Raw genomic sequence first — 23,567 nt, 5'->3', positions numbered from 1 at the left:
TCAAAGCACTTTAATTATTTTTCCACATAAAGCTAGATAGTTTTGGTCGGCCTTTCCAGTAAAGGGATCTGCATTAGAATCTTCCATGACGTAGATACTATCGAATTTGCGATTATCTAAATAATAAAGTCAAGCTATATGTAATGATAATTCACCGGGTCGGTCAGGATCACTTGGTCGGGATGGTCAGCTTTTACCCTCCCGGAAGGGAGCTGAGAGCTAATATAGTCCGATCTAAGAGCAAGGCTGTGACCTTCACACACGCACACACCCGTCCCCTTGCTCAAGGGGGACAGTAACCACCCACTTCGTCAATGAAACTTTTCGCAACCTGAGCGAGGCGCGAACTCCCGTCCACCAGTTGGCAAGCGGGAACGTTACCACTGCACCAGCGAGTGTGTGTGTGTGTGTGTGTGTGTGTGTGTGTGTGTGTGTGTGTGTGTGTGTGTGTGTGTGTGTGTGTGTGTGTGTTTCTTTCTTTCATGACAATTTAACAGACATCGATCTAATTCTTTTTGCATTAGTTTGGGGTAAGTCCAAGGAATGTCGGAAAAATAGCAAAGAAACATTTTGGAGATCGGGTGAGACGCGACGGCGCGAAATCGTCGGAAATAGTGACCAGCGAAAATATACGAAAATCATGTTTTCGACTTTATGGTTAGAACTGGTCATTGTGGGCTCAATAACGGTATGGTATTTGCAAACACTTTGTGATGGACAGGCTATTAGTTAGTCCCGGAAATTGTTGCTGGCAAGCACTAGTTTAAAATGTACGTCAGGTTATTCAGCACCTCCAGATACAAGTCTAGAGTTTTGTTTCCATATAAATAAGTTTTTGTGTATGTATTTATTTTTAAAAATTATGGTGCAACCAATAGTTATTTTCACTACTGTGAAAATTATTATAATCAGACTTATCTTCATTCCAGAAGGAGGATCTTTCTTCCAAACATACTAAGCTTTTCATTTTTAAATGAAAGACTTCAGAATATCAGGCAGCAGACCTCATATCCCTCATTACCCCGCCGCGTGCTGGCTATTTTTAGCCCTCTGGGTCACCCCAGTGCCGGCCATTTTTCGACTTTTTTTTTTTTTTTTTTTGGCTAAAATGACAGATTTTGATGTGGAAACAACGAATTTCGCCATTAAAATGCTCACCGAGTCTCGAAAATTAGTTTTATTGAGTCCTGCATACTCATGTACAGGTATAGCTTCTCTCTCATGCTCACCACATACGTGAGAGAAAGCCATTTTCTATGTAAGGTATATTCAGGTATTTATGCTGGGAAGGTATAGCAATGTTCAGTACACTCTTCTGGTCACATATTACTTCAGCATCTATCACAATTTGCATGTCTTTCTCATTGTGAATGCATTATCTTACACTTACTTGAAGATAGGTACAACCTGACTTCATTACGTACAGTCCTGGCATTTACAAGAAGGTATTTACAACTTGACTTCAATATATAGTCCTTACACTTACAAGAGAATATTTACAACTTACTATCTATCTATCTATTGCCAGACGCCTCAATCCCGTTTGGGGTGGCCACAAACAAATCGCCTCCAAGTCGCCCTGTCCCCCGCCTTTTCACTGCCCTGCTCCCAACTCACACCCCCCTCTCTCATATACCTCTCCACCCCATCCCTCCATCTCATCCTCGGCCTCCCCCTCCCTCTTCCCCCCTCCACCTCACTCACATACACTCTCTTCGTCAGTCTTTCACCCTCCATTCTCTCCACATGGCCAAACCACCTCAGTGTGTTCCTCATAACGCTTCCTATCACATCCACATCCACACCACAACGCTTCTTTATATCCTCATTCGTCAGCCTGTCTCTCCATGTGACTCCACAGACTCCTTTTAAATAACTCATTTCCACTGCTCTCACTCTTGACTTGTGTCCTTCCAACAATGTCCAAGTTTCACTTCCATTCGTTAGAGTTGGTATCACAATACTGTCATGTAGTAACTTTTTCACTTCCATGCTCACTTCCCTGTTTCTTATCACTGCTTTCAAAGAACCAGCAACCTTTCTTCCCTGCTGTACCCTTTCAAGCACTTCACCCTCCAAACCTCCATCCTTACTCATCACACTACCCAAGTACTTAAACGTACTCACATTTTCCAATTCCTCACCATCCAACCTCGCTGTACATTCACTGACTTCACCTCTCTCAAAGACCATCACTTTACTCTTCCCAACATTCACCTTTAGATTTCGTTTCTTACACACTCTCCCAAACTCATCCACCAAGCCTTGCAGCTCCCCTTCATCTTCATTCAACAACACAGTATCATCTGCAAACAACAGTACAGGGAGTTTCCAAACACTATCCTCTCTCACCAGGGCCACTCCAACATCCACTATCCTACCTTGTACCTCTTTTATTACCCCATCCATGTACAGATTGAACAACCATGGAGGCATGACACATCCCTGTTTCAACCCAACTTTCAAAGAGAAAAATTCACTTAGTTCACCATCCACACGCACTGCAGCCTTCGCACCATCGTACATACTCTTCACAGCATTCAACAACTTCCCATCTACTCCATATATTCTTAATACTTTCCACAATCCTTGTCTATCCACCCCGTCATATGCTTTCTCCAAATCCATGAAAGCCGCATACAACTTCTTTCCCACTCTCTAGAAACTTTTCCATTAAAGATCTAAGAATGAATATCTGATCTACACAACCTCTTCCCTTCCTAAAGCCTCCCTGTTCCTCTCCAACTAATTTCTCTGTTCTTTCTCTAACTCTGTCAATAAGTATCCTACCATACACTTTTCCTATTATACTAAGAAGACAAATGCCCCAATGATTACCACACACTTCTTTTTCCCCTTTTCCTTTGTACAAGGGAATAATTATACCTGACTTCCAATCCTCCGGGACTCTACATTCCTCCCAGGCCAATCTGCACACCTTCCACATCCATTCTACTACTATCTCTCCCCCATGCTTCAGCATTTCGTCACACACTCCATCAATTCGTGGAGCTTTCCCCGATTTAACTTTCTTCATTGCTTCCACAACTTCTGTCCTACTGATTTCTTCCTGTCTTCTCACCTTCCTCCTTCTCCCAGCCATTCCCCAGCCACTTATACTCGCATTACTTCCATCCTCTATGTTCAACAATTCCTTAAAGTGTTCTCTCCATCTGCTCACTTTTTCTCCCTTCTCCACTAGTAATCTACCATTTTTATCTTTCACTCCCCTGCTAACTTCACTTCCACCTTGTCTTACTCTTTTCACCTCTTTCCAGAACATTTTCTTACAGTCCCTCCACTTTACACTCAAATTCCTTCCAAATTCCTCATCCACTCTCTTCTTACTCTCTCTTACTAATCTTTTCACCTCTCTCTTTCTTTCTACATATAACTCTCTCTTCCGCCTCTCAACTTCTTCCACGCCCCTATTTCTCATCGATTCATTGTATGCTTTCTTCTTTTGTGCCACAGCCTGTCTCACCTCTTCAGTCCACGACGCTGTTCCTTGCACCCCCCTCCGTCTTCTCTTCCTTCCACACACCACATCACATGCTGCACATATTTCTTCTGTAAATATCCTACACACACCTTCCACGTTTCCCATCTGCTCCAATTCATATTTGCCCAATCGTTCCTCCACTTCTCTCTTATACTCTGCCTTTTTCTCATCCTCTTGTAACCTTTCCACTCTCCTTGCAACTACTCCTTCCTCTCGTCTTTCCCTTCTTCTATTCCTCAATCTTACTTGAATCCTAATTCTGGCCACCACCAAGTAGTGGTCAGAAAGTCCACTCCCCCAACCTCTATAAGCTCTTGCATCCATTACACATCTTCGCATCCTTTCATCCACACACACATAATCAATCATTGCCTTCCTTTCATTCAGTTCACCACCCACCCTTCTCATCACTCGCCACACTTACATGATGATATTTACAAAATGCCTTCACGATGTACAGCACTGGGTGAGGTACACAGGCGGAGTGAGGCAGAGCGAGCGTGAGGGGGGGAGTGAGTGAGTGTATGGCCTTGACAGCCTGGGGGATGGTAGAGGAACAGTTACCTTACATGCCTGCCAATTTTTACCCGCGAATCTTGAAAAATGCGGTCACAGTGGAGTTTTTTATTTTAGACTGCTTTAAAATGGCACTGACACTGGCCGTGGCATTATGTCAGACCATTTTAAAACAGCACTGGCACACGACGGGTTAAGGAATCCCGTATGACTTAACCTGTCTTCTGATATATAAGTTTCCTTTAAAAAGGAAATTAATTCATAATGTTGATCTGCCATTGTAGAGTAGATGACATCTATATCTTTCCACAAAGAGCCTCAGTTAAATGTACAGATCTTAATATCCATCATAGTGTAACTGTTATCAAAAGTTGACACGGTCAATGTACTGTACGAAAGTAAAGACACTAAAGTTTATACATCCCCCACACTGTAATTAACCCATTGTGTACAAGGACGACACTGACACTTATCATCATCATGGCTGTAATGCCAGATACAGTAATTTCATTCCGCTGAAGGAGACTCCTGTAAGCAGAGGGTTAAATCTGTTCTTTATCATTTACGTACTGGTCGCCATCAATACAGGCCAACTGTTGTCAATAAAACAGTTAATATTTATTTATTATTGAATGGTTTTAAAACAAAACCATGAGGGTTAAATGGTGGCCTGAATTTCTCCCGATCTTCATGTGTCCTGAGTCTGGTGTTTGTAGTCTAACCCGGTGCGGATATTTATAGTGAGTGGTGGTAGTATGCCCTTTGTATTATACATGCATTTAAACCCTGCCGATTCATATGGATGATATTTACAGACTAACACACACACAAACACAACTAATACAACACTTACACATGCATTTTTTTTTAAATACAAACACCTCCTTTCAATTTGGGCTTGACCAGGATTAGTGGTCAGGCCCAAATCATTTGCTTTCCTGGTCCAAGAAAGCAAAGGATTGATTCTGATCATTATTTTCCTTCCAAGAAAAAGGTTCAGTCCTGATGTGGGCTTCATACAGACTGATTTAGATACAGAACATTAAAATACATCTACATTGCTTCTGATTATCATAATTTACTGCCATAGCATTATAATTTGCAGAGAGTGTTTTAGAACAACATTCAAGCTAAATTAAATTTGTTAATTCATAACCGTAGTATAATGCTTTATACAAAGTTCGAATGCATGCAAGGTTTTATGTGCTTAATATCATCATTCCACAGCTTCCTTTGTCATCATGTGCCTCTTTTACCCCTCATACCCGGGGAAATCATTATTTGTTTATTTTTCTTTGTCTCTTGGCAACGTTATTCAACTGAGATGAGACTTTGTGAAATGGAAGAGTTAGATATAGCATTCATTAACCCTTGTAACATGATAGCGTTTTGTAAGTTGAGAAAATCCATTGGAAACAGCAAGACTATACTTAAAATTATGTCCCTGTACGTGTAAGGTAAACCCCCTTTTCCTGCCTGCCCCCAGGTCCCGCGAGGTGGCGTTCACGGTGCCCCCCACTGTGTCCCCTCTGTCGCCCCGCCGCGGCATTGGGGAGTGCTCGCCCCTCTCACCACGCCGCTTCGGTTCCGGGGACACCACGCCGGTGGGGACCGTCCCCACCAGTGAGTTTGGGGGAGACTCCCGCACAACTACGCCTTCACCCGGACCCTTCAGAGGCTCCTTCACCGACATTTCCACCGCGTCAGGTCAGTGGCGCTGCACAGGTGGTGGCGACAGGGATAGGGATATTTATATTCTAGTAATTATAGAGCAGAAACGTAAACTAGGTCACTTAGGTATAAAAGGGTTGGCGCATTACATGTCTCTTCTCTCTGTTCTAATTTTTTTCTAGTGTTGATGAAACCACCGGAATACAAGGCTGGGCCAAGAAACCACCTGAATATAAACCTGGGTCAAGAAAACATCTGAATATAAGACTGGGTACTGACATTTTTAATAAGAGTGAGTCAAGTAAAAAAATAAAGTCAACTTAGAAAATATTACTCGAAATACTAAAAATAAAACAATCCTGGGTAGTACTATAAATATTTACTCAAGGAAGAGAGATGACTAAGCAAATGAGAGTAGTACAGCAGAAGAGAGGTAATGGCAGGGGAGAGAAGGGTAGTGCAGACGTGTTCTTGGCAGAGTAGAACAGTGGTGGGGGTGTGAATGAGAGTGTGGAGGTTAGGGTGCAGGAGTGAGGGTGAAGAGGAGAGGGTGGGGGGGGAGGATATGGGGGCAGGAGTGTGGAGATATGGGTGTGAGGGTAAGGGTGTGGGAGTAAGGCTGTGGAGGTAAGGGAAAGGGGGTGAGAATGTGGGGGTGAGGGTGTGGAAGTACGGGTGGCGGAGAAAGGGTGTAGGAGAGAGCATGTGGAGGTAAGGGTGTGGAAGTAAGGGTGTGGGAGTAAGGGTGTGGGGGTGTGGGAGTAAGGGTGTGGGGGTGTGGGGTGAGGGTGTGGGTAGTAAGCATATGGGGATGAGGGTTTAAGAGTGGTGTGGTGGTAAGGATGTGGGGTAAAGAGTGTGGGGGTAAGGGTGTGGGAGTAAAGCTGTGTAGGTGAGGATGAAGGGGTGAGGAACAATAGTGTCCAGATGTTAAATGTATGGGGCTCAGGTTGTGGGGATGAGGGCGTGGGGGTGAGAATGTAGGAGTGCTGGTGTGGGGTGAGGGACTGTGATGGTGTGTCTGTAATGGTAGATATCAGTAGGCTATGGACACCCAGCTGAATTGTCGTGGGCTTTTGAAGTTGGCTGGTAATTCTTCTCTAAGCCTCATAGCCGGAGGGATATTTCTTGAGGCAAGTAGCCGATAATAATTTAATCAGTTGGCGTTAGGCGGAAGGTAACATAAAATCCAGCCCTGGGATGGAGGAATCAGTGATTGATTCTGCCTATTACCTCTTAATTTTCTCCTCTGTATTTTTATAATTCTTTTCTTTTGCATAACTAGCAAAAAGAGACTGTTAATTTGGCAAGTGCAGAAATCTGTGGTAAGAAAGATGTGTGAGAAAGTCTACTAATTTTCAAGGATACTTTTTCCGGAGAATACAGTGATTATATCTTTAGATTATGGCACGAGGAGAGGGGCATGAGAAGCACCTGCACACATGTCATGTCCACTAAAGACTGTGGTTATTGCTGCATTTTGGTGTGCTCCTCCAGTATTGTTGGGTGGGTAGTTAGCATCACCGAGTGCATATCTGCCGGCTTGTTAGTGCCCAAGTCCCACAGATTAAAACTGTTAGCGCCAGGGTTCGAATCCTGGTGCGAGCATCAGGTGCCGCTTGACTCAGGTGTCCATCCACCCTTTATGGGTCAACAGTTAAAATGAGTAGCTAGGGTATCATCTAGGAGATATGACTGTGCAAACTCGGATGATGTAATGGCCTTGTATCCCAGGATATCGGGTGAATAACCTGCCACAGGCTTAAAGGCCTAACTCACTGAGATGAGCACCGCAGCAAAGCGCCTCGTAGCATCTGCCCCCACGTTTATTTCCTACTGAATTACTAGGCCTGCGTCTGTTTGTTGAGGTGTGTCATTGAGATCAGGCTCAATGCAAAGACAACTTACCATCTTGTAATTCAGTCAAGAGGTACCTGGCATACAAAATGTTGGCTATACAGTACAGTACTGGGGCGTGTACTGATGACGTCCAGTGTGTGACACTTGTGGTTCTCTGACCACCCTACCCCGATGCGGCCACACTGTCTCGGCTCTCATCTCACCTACAGCCATTTCCAGTACATTGTTTACTTTTTCACTTACATCAGTAGTATCCTCATCCATGTGTGAGATGACGTATGTACCAGGATGATTAGTCCCTGATTATCCTGCTACAGTTATCTTATTGAATGCTCCTTTATAATGGTAACCGTGGGGAGTCACTCTAAATAACACCTTCTCACCGCTTTTATCTGGGCGCTTATATCGCTTCTTAAGTTTTTGTGGTAGCAACCCTTGCTTGTTGGCTTTGACAAGATCTTTCCTCAGTGCCTGAAAAATTACACGGTGCCTCTGACTGGTTAGCACCAGCAGTATCCAACCAGATTCGTTTTTAATAATTATATATTTGTTTAAAAGCGGCAAATGTGAATATGGTAATTAATGGACTCTTTTGTTCTTAAATCCATCCTAGACGGAATGACCAAAAGGACATACTGTAGTTACTACTGATAATGATTTGTCCCTTAAGCTTGTGGTATAATGTTATTTGATTGAAATCAACAGAATTCCTTTGTTTGTTGCCTTCTGGATGCCGTTGCTGGAAACCGGAATATCGCCTGCAGAAAATGTGCATGACTCCTCAAGTAAACTTAATAATAATTTAAGGTGTAATTTCCCCCGTGACCTCCCCTGTGGCAAGCATGAGTGGCAAGTCATGTAACAGAGGTGCCTGTGCTCTTGACCCTTGGCCTATAACCCTGACTTGCACTTGCAGATAATATGCCCCAGAGACCTGTACACCAAAGTTGTTCTGCATCACCCGCAACATTTCCACTCGCCCTCTCCACCTGTCACCTCTCACTCAGTCGCTGCCTCGGCTCACTTTACCAACTGCTAGTGCCGTTGCTGAGTACCTTTGATCTCTCTCGCTTTAGCCTTCACTTTCACTAACTTTTTGCTAACATAATTTCGGGTTATTCGTGAAAATGTTTTAGCCATTGCAAAAGTTTACTGCGTTGTTTCTATACTATGCCATTTTCATCACTTCCTCTCTAAGTCAGTTACTCAGTCCAAACTCTGAGCGTGGTTATGTAGTAATGACATGATCGTTGTGAACTGGAAGTGAAAAAAAAAAAAAAAAAAAAAAAAAAACGATCAAGCTATGCTTAACAAAAGATGAGAAAATTTGATTTATTAAATTGTAAGACTTTATCTGAGTATGAAGTTAAAAAAAAAAAATGTATAGATGAGAATAAGGAGAGTATGGAAATACGGAAGTGCCCGCATGACTATGTTCCTCATATGAACCTCTGGGAGTTAAGCTTGGATTTTTCCGACCAGCTGCTCAGGATCAAGGCGTCTCGTTTTGGATAGACAGATGGATAGATAGAAAGACAGAGATAAAGAAAGTCATCTAGCTGCGCGAAAGTAAACACTTTTAAGTTACGTGGACTCTGTCAGGTGGCTAAACATAGGCTGGTGATCTGGGAACGATTTAACGATATAATGAAAGCGATGATGGCAGTGATGTTGGTAGGGTAGTGTGGTGTGCTGGTTCTCCTCAGCACAGTTTGTCGGTCTGTGATTGTGTTATGTGATGGAATCATACGAAATATGTTTAGAACAGTTACCAATCGTCTCAAACTGTCATAAGGCGTAATACATCGTCAGGATACAGCAATGGCACAGATTATGCCCACTGCATTATGAAACAGTCAACATTTATAACATAGCGTATCACTGCATTACACAATGAGAAACAGAATAGCTCGATCAATACTTCAGTGTCATAGAATACAGCCTTATAACACAAAACAACGGTCACAGCATAGTGGAGTCATGCAACAGTTTATTATTGTAAAGTACCACGCAACACCCTGATGGTGGTGAAGCTTCATATCTTATAGAATACCGTCTAACACGTTAACTTCGTATCACGGCATGGCATAACACAGCGGCCACACACACCAAAGTATTGGTACACAGTGTTTCACAGTACATGATTGTTTTTTGCCATACAACGTTAATGCGTCGCATAGTATTGTAGGTGTCACTGCATAGCATTTTGTTACAGTGAGTACTGCACAATGTAATGTCACGTAGTGTCGCAGCGTAGTACTGTTATGAGGTCTGTCTAGAAAGTATCCGACTATAAGCTCTTAAAGAAAGAAAGAAAAAAAAAAGCTAACCTGTTGAGCTAGGACACTAATCCCCCTCAAAGTAAGCCCCCGCTGAGTAGACACACGTAGCCCAGCGTTCTTTCCACTGCCTGAAACATTTTTCAAAGTCGGCTTTCGGTATCTCTTGCAGGTCCTTCGTCGCATTCGTCATGATCTCGTCTTTCATCTCAAATCGGTAACCCTTCAGCGAAGTTTTGAGCTTGGGGAATAACCAGAAGTCGCACTGAGCCATGTCTGTTGAGCAGGGAGCCTGCCGGACCCGCGGGATGTTGAGCTTCACTAACAGGGACGTTGTCATGATGCAGCTTTCAACTTGCCATTTTCCAAAGGTCCGTCAAACTGCGACATGAAGACAACGGATAACGTCAAGATAGTAATGTTTGATAACAGTCTGACCTTATGGTGCTTATTCGTGATGCTTAACACCATGATAGTAAAAAAAAAAAAAAAAAAGTTAACATGCAAGTGCATTTCACCTTGCTGCGGACCTGTCGTGTTTCTTTTTTGTCTGAGGCGACCCTGCGTGCTTCCAATGAGACGACTGTGTTTTAGTTTCTGGGTCGTGGCCGTACACCCAAGTCTGTCTCCAGTGATAACAGTCTTCAGAAAGTCTGGATCGTGATTTGCACGCTCCAACATGTCTTGAACAAAGTTCATTCGAGAGAAAAGATCCCGACCAGTGCGACGAGGCACATGAAGGAGATACCGAAAATCGACTTTGGGAAATGTTTCAGGCAGTGTAAAGAAAGCTGGGCTACGTGTGTCAAGTCAGAAGGGGCCTACTTTGAGGGGGATTAGTGTCCTAGCTCAACAGATGAGCTATGTATATATTTTTTAGAGGCTAAGGTCGGATAGTTTCTGAACAGACCTCGTACACGTGCAGCACTGTCTCACATGCAATGATATAGTGGCACACATTTTACAAAGCAACAGAAGCGCAGAAAAAAGGAAAACAGTGCGGTGTAGGAACATCTGAAAGTTGTATAGTACCTCCTCACATAACATTGTTCAGGGGCTGTTCGGTAAGCCATGTAGCCTCTCACAAAAGCCATTCCATACTATCTTCATTTATCGTGTAATTTTTCACCCACTTCTTCTCCTACCTATTCGCCGTTCACCCATTCACCCCTCCCATTTTCCTTATTTGCTTACCCTCTCGCCTTTCTCACTGCCTTCCTTCACAGGATCATTCCCCTTCACACTTCACGGTTCTCTTCAACCATTTTACCTTTCTCAGTTACCCTTCCTACTCACCTGTGGCCTCCCGCCTAAGCTCTCACTTCGTGCCTTATTTGTCTTTATTATTTCCTGCCTTATCCCTCTTTTTCGTCCTTACTTCCTCCCTTATCCCTCACTTTCGTCCTTACTTCCTCCCTTATCCCTCACTTTTGTCCTTACTTCCATAATATACCTTTTCCTCCCTCGCTGTCACTTCTCATCCCTCTCCACTTTCACACAGTTTTTTTTTCCTAACCATTCGCACCTTTTCTTGTTTCCTCAGTTTTCTCTCATTCGCTGTTTTCATGTTTCTTTTTCCTTGCAATACTTCTTTCTCTGAGTATGTTCAGATTTATCTCTTTCCATCATCTTAACTCTCCTTCCTCCTGAGCCCCCCCCCCTCTCTCTCTCTCTCTCTCTCCTTACCACACCACATAATTCTCCCTCCATCATCTTGAGAGAGGGAAAGAGAGAGTTAAGAATAAAAACGAATATGTAGAGGCTTATATAATGTTTGTGTGCAAGAGGATTGGAAAAATTTAATACAGCTAGGGAGAGGAGGGGGTATGAAAGAGCAGAGTCGGGAAGAGGAATGAGGAAATGGAAGGAAAGAGAAGAAGTAAGAATGAATGGAGAGAGAGAGAGAGAGAGAGAGAGAGAGAGAGAGAGAGAGAGAGAGAGAGAGAGAGAGAGAGAGAGAGAGATGAGTCGGGCGTGATGAAACATTGAAAAGGTTTGAAAGAAACAGTGAAAGAGACAGAGAAAGAATAGCATAGGAAGCACAGAATCAAAGAACAAGCAACTGAGAAAAAAAAGTTGAAAGAAGGCAAGTGAGAGAATGGCTTAAATAACCATAGAGAGACTGAATATATAGAACTAGAGGATAAAGAAGGGAAATGGAGAGAAAGAAGAATGTGGTAATGAAGGAAAGGCGATAAAAGGAGTACAGGGAAGGAGAGTGCAGAAGAGAGACTGAAATGGGAAACAAGAGAAAGAAAATATAGATATGTATAAAACTTGAGAGCAGGAAAAAATAAGAAAAGAGAACAGAGTAAGGGAAAAAAGAAAGATTGTTATTACGGGAAAACGAGAGCAGGAGAGGGAGACAAAAGGAAAGAGATCTGGACCAAAGGAAAAACAAACAAAATAAGAAGAGAATGTAAAGAAGGGAAGCCAACAAAAGAGTATTTGGATGGAGAGTGAAGAAAGGATGGAAGGGTAGATAGAAAAAAAGAGAATAAGGAAACAGAGAATAAAATAACAAAATGGAAAAAATATGTAACAGGAATAAAGAGAATAGAAAGAAAATATGGAAGGTAATGTGTTCCGCATGCGATGAGAGAAAAGGAATATACTGACTGAAAAACGGAAGAATGAAAGTGAGAAAAATGCCATAAAGAAGAGGAACGGGAAACGAAGAGAAAGAAGATAAGAAAACATGGAACAGGACCTGACAAATAACTAAAAGTGATACAGAAGAAAAAGTGGTGAGGAAGGGAAGAGTGGAAAACAGGGAAAAGAAGAGAAGACAGCAAGAAAGAGGGGAGAAAAAGTGAAGAGACTGTAATATGGAAAAGAACAGAGAGGAAAAGAAAAAAGATGGTATGGAAAGAAAACGGCAAAAGAGAGCGTGGAGGGGTAGCTGGCGGGAGAGGAAGTGTAGAGACGAGGCAAATGGAGCAGGTGTATTTTTAGCTCCCCTGGATAGTGATGCGAGTACACAGCCGCCGGCCACCCCTTCCTTCAGAACAGCACAAACATTTCGCATACCCTCACTTCAAAAACACTGTACTTTGAACCGCTTCCTCTCTCTATTGTTCCCAGTATCTCATAATATATATATATATATATATATATATATATATATATATATATATATATATATATATATATATATATATATAAGAGCATAACACTTCTATCTCTATCTGTCTATTGCCAGACGCCTCAATCCCGTTTGGGGTGGCCACAAACAAGTCGCCTCCAAGTCGACCTGTCCCCCGCCATTTCACTGCCCTGCTCCCAACTCACACCCCCCTCTCTCATATACCTCTCCACCCCATCCCTCCATCTCATCTTCGGCCTCCCCCTTCCTCTTCCCCCCTCCACCTCACTCACATACACTCTCTTCGTCAGTCTTTCACCCTCCATCCTCTCCACATGGCCAAACCACCAGAGTGTGTTCCTCATAACGCTTCCTATCACATTCACATCCACACCACAACGCTTCTTTATATCCTCATTCGTCAGCCTGTCTCTCCATGTGACTCCACAGGCTTCTCTTAAATAACTCATTTCCACTGCTCTCACTCTTGACTTGTGTCCTTCCAACAACGTCCAAGCTTCACTTCCGTACGTTAGAGTTGGTATCACAATACTGTCATGTAGTAACTTTTTCACTTCCATGCTCACTTCCCTGTTTCTTATCACTGCTTTCAAAGAACCAGCAACCTTTCTTCCCTGCTGTACCCTTTCAAGCACTTCACCCTCCAAACCTCCATCTTTACTCATCACACTACCCAAGTACTTAAACATACTCACATTTTCCAATTCCTCACCATCCAACCTCGCTGTACATTCACTGACTTCACCTCTCTCAAAGACCATCACTTTACTCTTCCCTACATTCACCTTTAGATTCCGTTTCTTACACACTCTCCCAAACTCATCCACCAAGCCTTGCAGCTCCCCTTCGTCTTCACTCAACAACACAGTATCATCTGCAAACAACAGAATACTATCCTCTCTCACCAGGGCCACTCCAACATCCACTACCCTACCTTATACCTCTTTTATTACCCCATCCATGTACAGATTGAACAACCATGGAGACATGACACATCCCTGTTTCATCCCAACTTTCAAAGAGAAAAATTCACTTAGTTCACCATTCTCACGCTCTGCAGCCTTCGCACCATCGTACATACTCTTCACAGCATTCAACAACTTCCCATCTACTCCATATATTCTTAACACTTTCCACAATCCTTGTCTATCCACTCTGTCATATGATTTCTCCAAATCCATGAAAGCAGCATACAACTTCTTTCCCTTCTCTAGAAACTTTTCCACTAAAGATCTAAGAATGAATATCTGATCTACACAACCTCTTCCCTTCCTAAAGCCTCCCTGTTCCTCTCCAACTAATTTCTCTGTTCTTTCTCTAACTCTGTCTATAATTATCCTACCATACACTTTTCCTATTATACTAAGAAGACAAATGCCTCTATGATTACCACACACTTCTTTTTCCCTTTTTCCTTTGTACAAGGGAATAATTATACCTGACTTCCAATCCTCCGGGACTCTACCTTCCTCCCAGGCCAATCTGCACATCTTCCACATCCATTCTACTACTATCTCTCCCCCATGCTTCAGCATTTCACCACACACTCCATCAATTCCTGGGACTTTCCCCGATTTACCTTTCTTCATTGCTTCCACAACTTCTATCCTACTGATTTCTTCCTGTCTTCTCACCTTCCTCCTTCTCCCAGCCATTCCCCAGCCACTTATACTCGCATTACTTCCATCCTCTATGTTCAACAATTCCTTAAAGTGTTCTCTCCATCTGCCTCCCTTCTCCACTAGTAATCTACCATTTTTATCTTTTACTCCCCTGCTAACTTCACTTCCACCCTGTCTTACTCTTTTCACCTCTTTCCAGAACATTTTCTTACAGTCCCTCCACTTTACACTCAAATTCCTTCCAAATTCCTCATCCACTCTCTTCTTACTCTCTCTTACTAATTTTTTCACCTCTCTCTTTCTACATATAACTTTCTAGAGTTAATTTAAAACTCTAAACGTTTTGATTTTCTTTCATATTTACCAAAACAAAGGAAGTGTCCACGTCCTTCAAATAAGTTCCTTCCAAAGAAAACCATACAAGAGAGACCCAGAATCAAGATCTGTTCGAAAAGAGTGAATCTTCTGTATCGATGATTTCGTTATTGCTGATTGCCCAGTTCCACATTGGGCCACATACAGGATTTCATTAAAGTCGGCATGGAAACATTCATTCCCCATCATAGTTACAGAAAAAGATGTAATTCTCCTAAATGGTTTGACCACAGTTGTGCTAGAGTAACAGAACATAAAACAATAGCCTATAACACTTATACAAGGACCAAAACCAAAGAAGCCTTTAACTATTACAGAAATATCAGAAACCATGCCAAAACTATTATCAATCTTTCTAAATCAAACTTTCTGCATAGACAAGCTAACAAACTACTAAATAACCCAAATGATAACAAAATATTCTGGTCAACCTTTATTTCATTCAAAACTAATTTCACTACCACCTCTTCCATTCCACCGTTACAGTCCCCCAGTGGAAATCTAGTAAGTGACCCACGTGGAAAAGCCAGTCTTCTTGACGGCATTTTTTCTACAAACTCAACCCTAAATACAGAAATTACAATATTCCTGTACTTGATTTTGATACCCCTCAAATACTTCCTTTCATGATTCACACCAGATACGTACAAGCTGTATTACAGAATCTCTCAGCAGACAGAGCTATTGGTCCAGATGAAATTCCTTCAATAGTACTTAAAAATTGATCCTCAGTATTGGCTCCTGTACTGGCAAAATTTTTCCGCTTATGCATCCGTACCTCAAGTTTTCCAGCCCCTTGGAAAGAAGCAAATATCCATCCTGTTCCTAAAAAGGGGGCAACTTCTGATCTATCATACTATAGACCAATTGCAATAACTTCCGATCTCGGTATAGTTTTTGAGACACTAATTGACAAACACAGAGTCAAGCATCTAAAAATCAATAAATTAATCAATGATCGGCAGTATGGATTGAGACAAGAACGTTCATCAGTATACATTCTTTGCCTTCTTACCCATCAGATTAACAAAACAATTGACCAACATGGTGAAACACACACAATAGCACTTGATATTTCAAAAGCATTTGACAGAGTATGGCACCGGGCCTTATTGTCTATGATGTCACACTATGGCCTTGCATCACTGGTTCCTCTAATTTCTTCATACCTTCATAATAGAAAAATATGGGTCATGGTAGATGGAATTTATTCTCAGTTTCATTCCATTTATGCTGGCGTACCTCAGGGATCAGTTTTGGAGCCAACCCTCTTTCTTATTCATACAAATGACCTCCTATCTGTCACGCACAACCCAATACACTCTTATGCTGATGACTCGACCCTTCATAGTTCTTTTACATTTAGTAGTACCTCCTTTACACAATTTGATATTATAAATTCGCAAATAATCACAGCAATTTCTCTGAACCAGGACCTTTCTAAAATCAATCAATGGGAACAAACAAATCTGGTCTCATTTAAAGCTCAGAAAACTATATACATTAATTTCTCCAACAGAAAGAATCCCTCGGACTCTCACATAATTTTAAATGATGTCAGTATTCCCATATCCATACAATTGAAATCCCAGGTGTTACTCTAAACCCCAACCTCAGCTGCACAGCTTATGTTAAATACCTTGCTAAAAATGCTTCCAAAAAATTGGGACTTATGTACAGAGTTCCTGAGTTCTTTACTGACAAGCAAATGGCAACAATATACAAAAGCCATGTGCGTTCTCAGATCGAATACTGTTCACCACTGTGGAGTGGATGTGGAGCGGTTGCATTGAAGCAGTTGGACAAAATTCAAAATAAAGCCATTAGATTAATCAGTAATCCTGCTATTATGCAGAACCTTCCTCCATTATCGGTATGTAGATATGTTGCTTTTTTAGTATTATTATATCGATACTTTTATCGTAAGTGTTCTGACGAATGGGCGTCAATTGTGCCTCCCCTTCACATTTTCTCCCGAAATACTCGGGCAGCTGGGAGCGCCCATGAACCCACACTCTCTCCCCCACAGTGCAGAACCTCTGGTTATCAATATTCATTTATCCCCAGAACTACTAATCTCTGGAATTCACTTCCTGAGAGTTGCTTCCCACAAACTTTTAATCCACATCAATTTAAATCCAACTGTTATAAATATTTTATGAATGGAGGATGCCTTTAGGCACATGGACCTATTTTTTTTCCTTCGTTTTTTCTTCCTCCATTCATTATCTATTTTAAAAAAATATCGAGATTCCTGGACACACATCCCTTGAAAACCTGAAGCCTCATTGAAATGCAAGAGGAAGATTCTTCCCGAGTTTATCACTTGTATTATATTGACTAACATTATCTATTAACTTATGCAATAGAAGCGAAGAGAAACGGGCAGGAGTGTGTAGCCAGACAGTTGCTGGATACTTGCCTCAAAGGGGAAGGCATGCAAACAAAGATTCCAGAAGAATTGTGTCCAGTGTAACAGCAACAGTCAAGGAAGACTGCGAAAATACTCCAATGAAAAGAGAAAACCTGAAAACAGTCATTGAGACAGAGGTGTGTGATGAATTGTAAAAACGTTTTTAGTCCATTGTGTTCAGTAGAGCTGTCTGTAATGCCTCCCTCCTCCTCTCACAGTCATGTGAAAGCTGCAGTATACACAGAAGCTAATATGTCACCTCTTGAGAGTCAGCAGCCGTTCACACCTGATGAAGAGATGGAGTATGTTCAGTAGTCAACCTCTGAGATGCTGGCCTTTCATGAGAATGTTGTCTCTGCATATAATATGAGGGCCAAAAAGGAACATAGTAATCCATATGCTATCCGGACTTCCCACTTACCGGACATTGTGGGCCTGGACCTTCGGAACCCAAAAATGTCCAAAAAAGAAAAAAAATCCCCCCAGAATCCGAATTTTTCCCACATGTAATTTGAAATTGCCACGCGGCGCCAAACAGCTGTTTACACCACAGCCCCTTCACCACTTCCCTTCTCCCCCTTCCCCTATCAGGGTTGCCACTCGGTATTTTTCATTACCAAATGTGGACCAATTTGCTGATGAAAAATTCTTTTGGTAATGAATCAGAATAATGCATTACCAAACGGATTTTTCACATGTATGAGGATGCACAGGATGGAGATGGTGGATTGTCTGCTCTTTCTGATAGTCTGCTAGCCTACATAGTGTGAAAATAATCAACATGCTGTTAACTATAAGGAGAGTGATTAATATTCCACCTGTTTATATAATTAGTAAAGAATAAATGCTTGCTTTATGAATTTGGTAATGAAAAGTTAAATTTGGTAATGAAAATTGAGGAGTTTGGTAATGTGGCTGAGTTCAGATCTGGCAACCCTGCTTCCCCTCACCACCAGTTACCGCCTAACTGCAATCACGAGTAGATGCTTATCGCAATGGATGCCGCACGTGCTCGTTTTTGTGAATAAACAGTGAATAAACTACAATATCTCGCCACAAGACCACACAGGAATTTACGGTGTTGTGCAGTGTTAAGAAATTAGAATTTAGAGTGCAAAGGATTAACCGTGGAGTGCAAACTGGCGGTTGAAACTGGCATGGTGCAATTAAGAGAATGTGCAGTGTTAAACAATTATAACTCACAGTGCAAAGAATTAGTGTAAGTGCAGCACAACACTGGATTACTGTACGTGCTTCAAGAGCATTCTCACCACTGCCAAAGCCTTAGAGAAGGCGGCCACAGACCTGCTGTAAGTACCCTGTACACTGATAAATATTTTCCACAACTACTTCTAATTCCTCATTCTCTGGTTCCTTTTCATTTATTTCATGCTTTATGTCCATTATTGGTGCGAATAGGGTCTTAAATAGGTTTAAATAGGTGCTATGCATGTCCAGTAGGTAGTTATTCAGCTGGCTTTCAATGTTAAGCTGGGTTAGGGTCCTTAAGTACAAGTCCAGGAGGCTGGGGTCCACTATCTGGACGGGACCACTTTCCGGACATGCCTTTGGCTCTGTTATGTCAAATAGTGGAGGGATTGCTGTATATGCTGAGCTGTTTGTTGATGAAAGCAAGGGAATAGATCTGTGAGCGACTATGATGAGTAGAAATGTGGAGAAGAGAGTTTTGCACTATGAAAAGAACGAGTTTCTTTCCTTAAGTGTTGAATAATTGCCAGATCAGTAGTCATGTGATCCATATTATCTTCATGTGAGTTTTATAGTAATCGTTATGATGGGCACTGAAAGAAGCAAATGAAGTGGCTGAATTGTCAGTATGTTAATGAGCAGGATTGGATTTACCGTTCTGAAGATTAGTGATGAATAATATTTCTGTTTGTGACAAAACTGAACCCTGAGGAGAAAACCATCGACCAACAGAACAACCTTTGTGGAACGAACAGAAAGGAAACGAAGGAAACACGAAGTACTTGCACAGACAGAAGGATAGTAACTACGGCAGGGCAGCCTGGATAGTAAGTGTCGATGCTTAAGTCAGTCAGATGTCTTAACTGCTAGACTAGAGCGCAGTATCAAAAATATCACCCATTACCCAAGAGGAGGGTGGCCAAAAGTGTGTAATAAACGTAAGATCACCAGCAAAGCGCCCCAGATGGACATAAAATCACTGTGATGGAAGGTCCCTTAGAACTTCTTACTCACGACATAATGAAAAACTTTGGAAGTGCAAGAATTTTAAGAAAATCAACAATATTTTAGAGGATCTGAGACATTCACTCTTCTTCGGGACAGACTGAATGAAAGTAAACTTGAAATAAGAAGGAAAGACGGAAGATGGAAGACAAAAGCAAAATGATACATTGGATATCACAACACTGAAACCCAATTCTTTACAGCAACATAAAGAACTCAGTCAGGTCCATGTGCGTCATTAGTGTTACTACCATGCATAGTAGAAAGTATGTCGTAAAAAAAATAATTCTTTCAGCTTGAAAACGTAAAAACGGCAGGGAGACGGAGGAGCAGCACTGGAACAGTCCTAAGCGATATGAGGGACAGAAGTCTGAATGAGGAGTTAAGCTTTTCTTAATGAAAGAACAACAACAGAGCCATCCTGGTGAAAATGAGGGAGCTATAAAATTGCAGGAATGACTATTGTCTTTTTTTTCTTAATATTATGAACTGGAAAGTTTATTGCTCTTAGATAAAATGAGCTATATTTCATTAGATGAACAACATATTTAGTATAACTCCAGGGAGAAACATAACCCGCGCACGATTCAAAGGTATGTTGCCTGTGGTACATTTTGAATATCACCTCCTCTTTATGGACAAGATTTGAACCCAAGGCGGGTAAGAACAAGAAATGTAAACTACAGTGCTCTGTCATACGGCATGCAAAGAACACTCTGAGAACCATTGACTATGGAAAAAATTGTCATCACATCACTCACTGAAGTTTTGCCACCGAGCTTCTCAATCTACAGTGCTGCGGTTCCACAGGCGTCACTTCCTGAGTAGGTTAAGAGGCCTTACTGGAGTGACAGGACTACTCGCAAAGTTTTTTTAATTAACTTGCCACAAAATTGCATTTTCTCCATCACCAATGCTGAGTTATAGCAATAGATTAATGCTAGTATATGTTTGTCATGAAGAAAGGTTTTGAAAGTTTGTAGGGCTATAGCATCGCCTTTGTCTTCCATTTAGCTGCATGAATTAAGCTTCAAACGTACCACTCTGTGTCAAGTTAAACCAAAAGAACTATAACTGGAGCTATAAATTGTGATGGGACGAACTGAGCAGCGATAAAGTGCTTAATGGAATAAACAGAGGATTAGTTGAAGAGGAAGGTTACTGACGTTGTAAGTCTCTCCAGGAAAAACAAGGATATGAATAGGATGTTACCCCAGGTCATTGAAAATAAGAGATGTAGCCTTGTTCACGAAGCGGATGAGTGAATGAGGAGGAGAGTGAAAGGTGGTGGTAGACTTTAATAACGTCTAAGGTAGAGATTTCTGAGTAAGGAGAGATGGAATGAATTTTGAGCAGTTAGCAACAGTAGGGATTAACGTAAACCAGTATGGACATTCTCAGAAAAAAAGAAAAAAAAAAAAAAACTGACAGGACAATTACATTTGCAGCTTAGGAAAAGTCAGCACATTTAAAATTCAAGAACATAACAAGCTAGGTGGTTGTGTACATGTATGCAACCCCACCACAGATCTGAATCGAGCAGAGGGAAAGCAGAATTATGCAGAAAAGATGTTACTGTCTGTTCCTCAGACTGCTGAGTCTCTGTGAGAACGACACGGCAGAGTGAGGAGAAGAGGTAATTGTGCACCAAGAGGAAATTAGAGAGGAAAGGTAATGAACATTGCACAAACTAATGAAAACTATGTCAGACACTGGTTCAGGGAACTTCGCGAGCAACCGTTTTTTAGTTCGCCTGGGAAAGATTCGTGCGAGGTATTGTTTTTGGTGGAGTTTGTTTGTTTGTTTGTTAGCAACATTACGGAAGAAAAGCTGAATGCAATTACATGAAACTTTCAGGATAAGTGGACACTGGTCTCAAAAGAAAAAGTGATTAAATTTTGGAGGTAATCGAGTGACCCTGAAAGCTCAAACTCAAGGCCACCTTTTTCCAGAGGGCTGTAACTTGAAACTGGTTGAAGATAGAGATATTTACTAAAATCAACATACAGGACCTTCCATATGGGACCAAGACCTTTGACCTTGAGTGACTTTAGAAGGTCAAACTCAAGGTCACGGATACTCAGGGGACAATAACTCGAACCTGGTTGCAGATAGATATTTACTATTATCAATATATAGGAAGTCATATACTGTATGGGCTTGTAATTGGTACCATGACCTTTGACCTTAAGTGACCTTGAAAGGTCAGACTCAAGGTCACGGATATTCAGGGAGCCATAACTCAAAACTGGTTGAAGATAGATACTTACCATTATCAAAATTTGGGAAGTCTTATATGGGTTTTTAATCGATACCATGACCTTTGACCTTGAGTGGCCGGGCGAGGTTTGTTGTGCTCGTTACCACTTATTTGCTTATGTTTTTGAATACCTCATAGTGCCAATTGTGCATATAGGGTAGGTTCAGATAAGAAAAACGACAAATGTTTATGAGTCAATCGGACGTACTTCCACTGTAAATGAAGCACAGGGAAATATCAGCGTAGGAGGATGGTCTAGAGGTGATGTCAGGATGGCTGGTTAAAAGGGAGTTCCATCTCTCATTTCATCAGGTTTCCATTCACCTCGAGAGCACCGACTTGTCCGACTAGAAAAAACAGTCTCCTCTCTTAATTAGGTATTCGATTTCGGTTAACACAAGATAAATAGTTCAAAGTTCTGCAGTCAAAAGTAAAAAGAAAATCGATACTTTTCTTTCCGATTGACGCATTTATGTATTAAACTCAGACTAACAAGAGACTGCTCTCTTCATTTTAGAGAAAACCGAGCAGCCAGAGAGTTAAGGCAATTCCTTATGTAATCCGTAGCTGCCTGTTTCCTGTCACGCCTCCACCGCGTGGTCGGTCCCACATTTCATAATACGCACACCGCGCACAGTCTTCTTCCTCGCTAATATTATTCAGGCTCGGACACTGGTGTGTCATTTATAGCCCCTTAATTATTTTCTTTTTAATGAAACCTCATTCTGTAGTTGACCATAGACAGACCAACTATTTTTTGCTCATCAATAAAGAAAAATAGCCCCCACCCTCGGAAAAAGAAATAGAATGTGCAAATGAGCAGGCCTGTCAGGTGAAGTCAGGCTGCCAGGAACGTGAATGTGTGAAACAATGTCTAACCCATTTCACTGGGCGTGTTGTTTGATTCAAACTGACTCAGACAGATTTATTGCTACATGTTACATAGCACTATGATACAAAACACCGTGAAGCATATAACACTTAGCATATAACAAAGAGGACGAGATACTCAGTGGAATGTGTCCTGAAATACTTCATCTAATTATATAATCAGTAAAAGCGGTGGAGTTAAATACAAAATGAAGTGCAAAACAAACGAAAAAAAGGACAAACGTAGTGAATCTTCCAGAAAATCTCAGTTTAAGAAATGTACTTAAACCTGAGAATATTTAGCTGTTCAGTCACCTGGAGTACTGTACGTAGATGGACATGTCTTTACAGTTTACTTCTTGTTTATTTTTTTAACAGAAGATGAACAGGGCAAGGAAAAATAAATTAAATAAAAACTACATGCACCACAATACAGGTTCCCCTATCTGATAAAAAAAAAAAAAAATCTGTAAAAATTTAACTTGAACTGCTTTAGTTTGGAAAAATTGGGGGGAAACTAATCTGGGGAAGTGAGGTCCAGAGAGAAGCAGTTTGGGGAATAAAGAGGAATTCTGATAAGAAGTTCTGCAATATGTCAATGTGACAGACAAGTCATGAGCTCTATCAGATGTCCGTGCAGGTCGGGGGAAGGCATGAAGAGGTGACAGTGGATGCAATTTCGTCTGAGCATTACGCTATAAAAGTATCTGTAAGTAATGCATGGGAGGCAGCACTCTATCCGTCCTACGTGTAGTGTAGTTATTTTAAGTGTAATCGCTGGGTTATTAATTATTCTTAAAGCTTTGTTCACAAACTTGTCCAGTTGTTTTAGAACAACCTCTACACAGCCCGTCGACAAGGGTGAGCAATATTCGAGTT

General features: G+C 41.6%; 1 protein-coding gene across 1 annotated transcript in view; it reads left to right on the top strand.

Annotated features, from left to right (window-relative positions):
• LOC145406409 (uncharacterized) overlaps window positions 1–23,567 on the top strand; it is a 485,658-nt gene that overhangs the window by 278,785 nt on the left and 183,306 nt on the right. The window contains exon 2 of the mRNA XM_080277567.1: window positions 5,505–5,725. Within this exon, the coding sequence (XP_080133693.1) occupies window positions 5,505–5,725 (221 nt within the window). The remainder of the gene's footprint in view (window positions 1–5,504; window positions 5,726–23,567) is intronic.

The sequence above is a fragment of the Coenobita brevimanus genome, chromosome 70 (assembly GCF_032717465.1).
Source record: "Coenobita brevimanus isolate Jiangsu-jjx chromosome 70, ASM3271746v2, whole genome shotgun sequence".
Taxonomy (NCBI): domain Eukaryota; kingdom Metazoa; phylum Arthropoda; class Malacostraca; order Decapoda; family Coenobitidae; genus Coenobita; species Coenobita brevimanus.
Note: the sequence above shows the minus strand (reverse complement) of the source record. Positions and strands in the feature narration are given on the sequence as shown.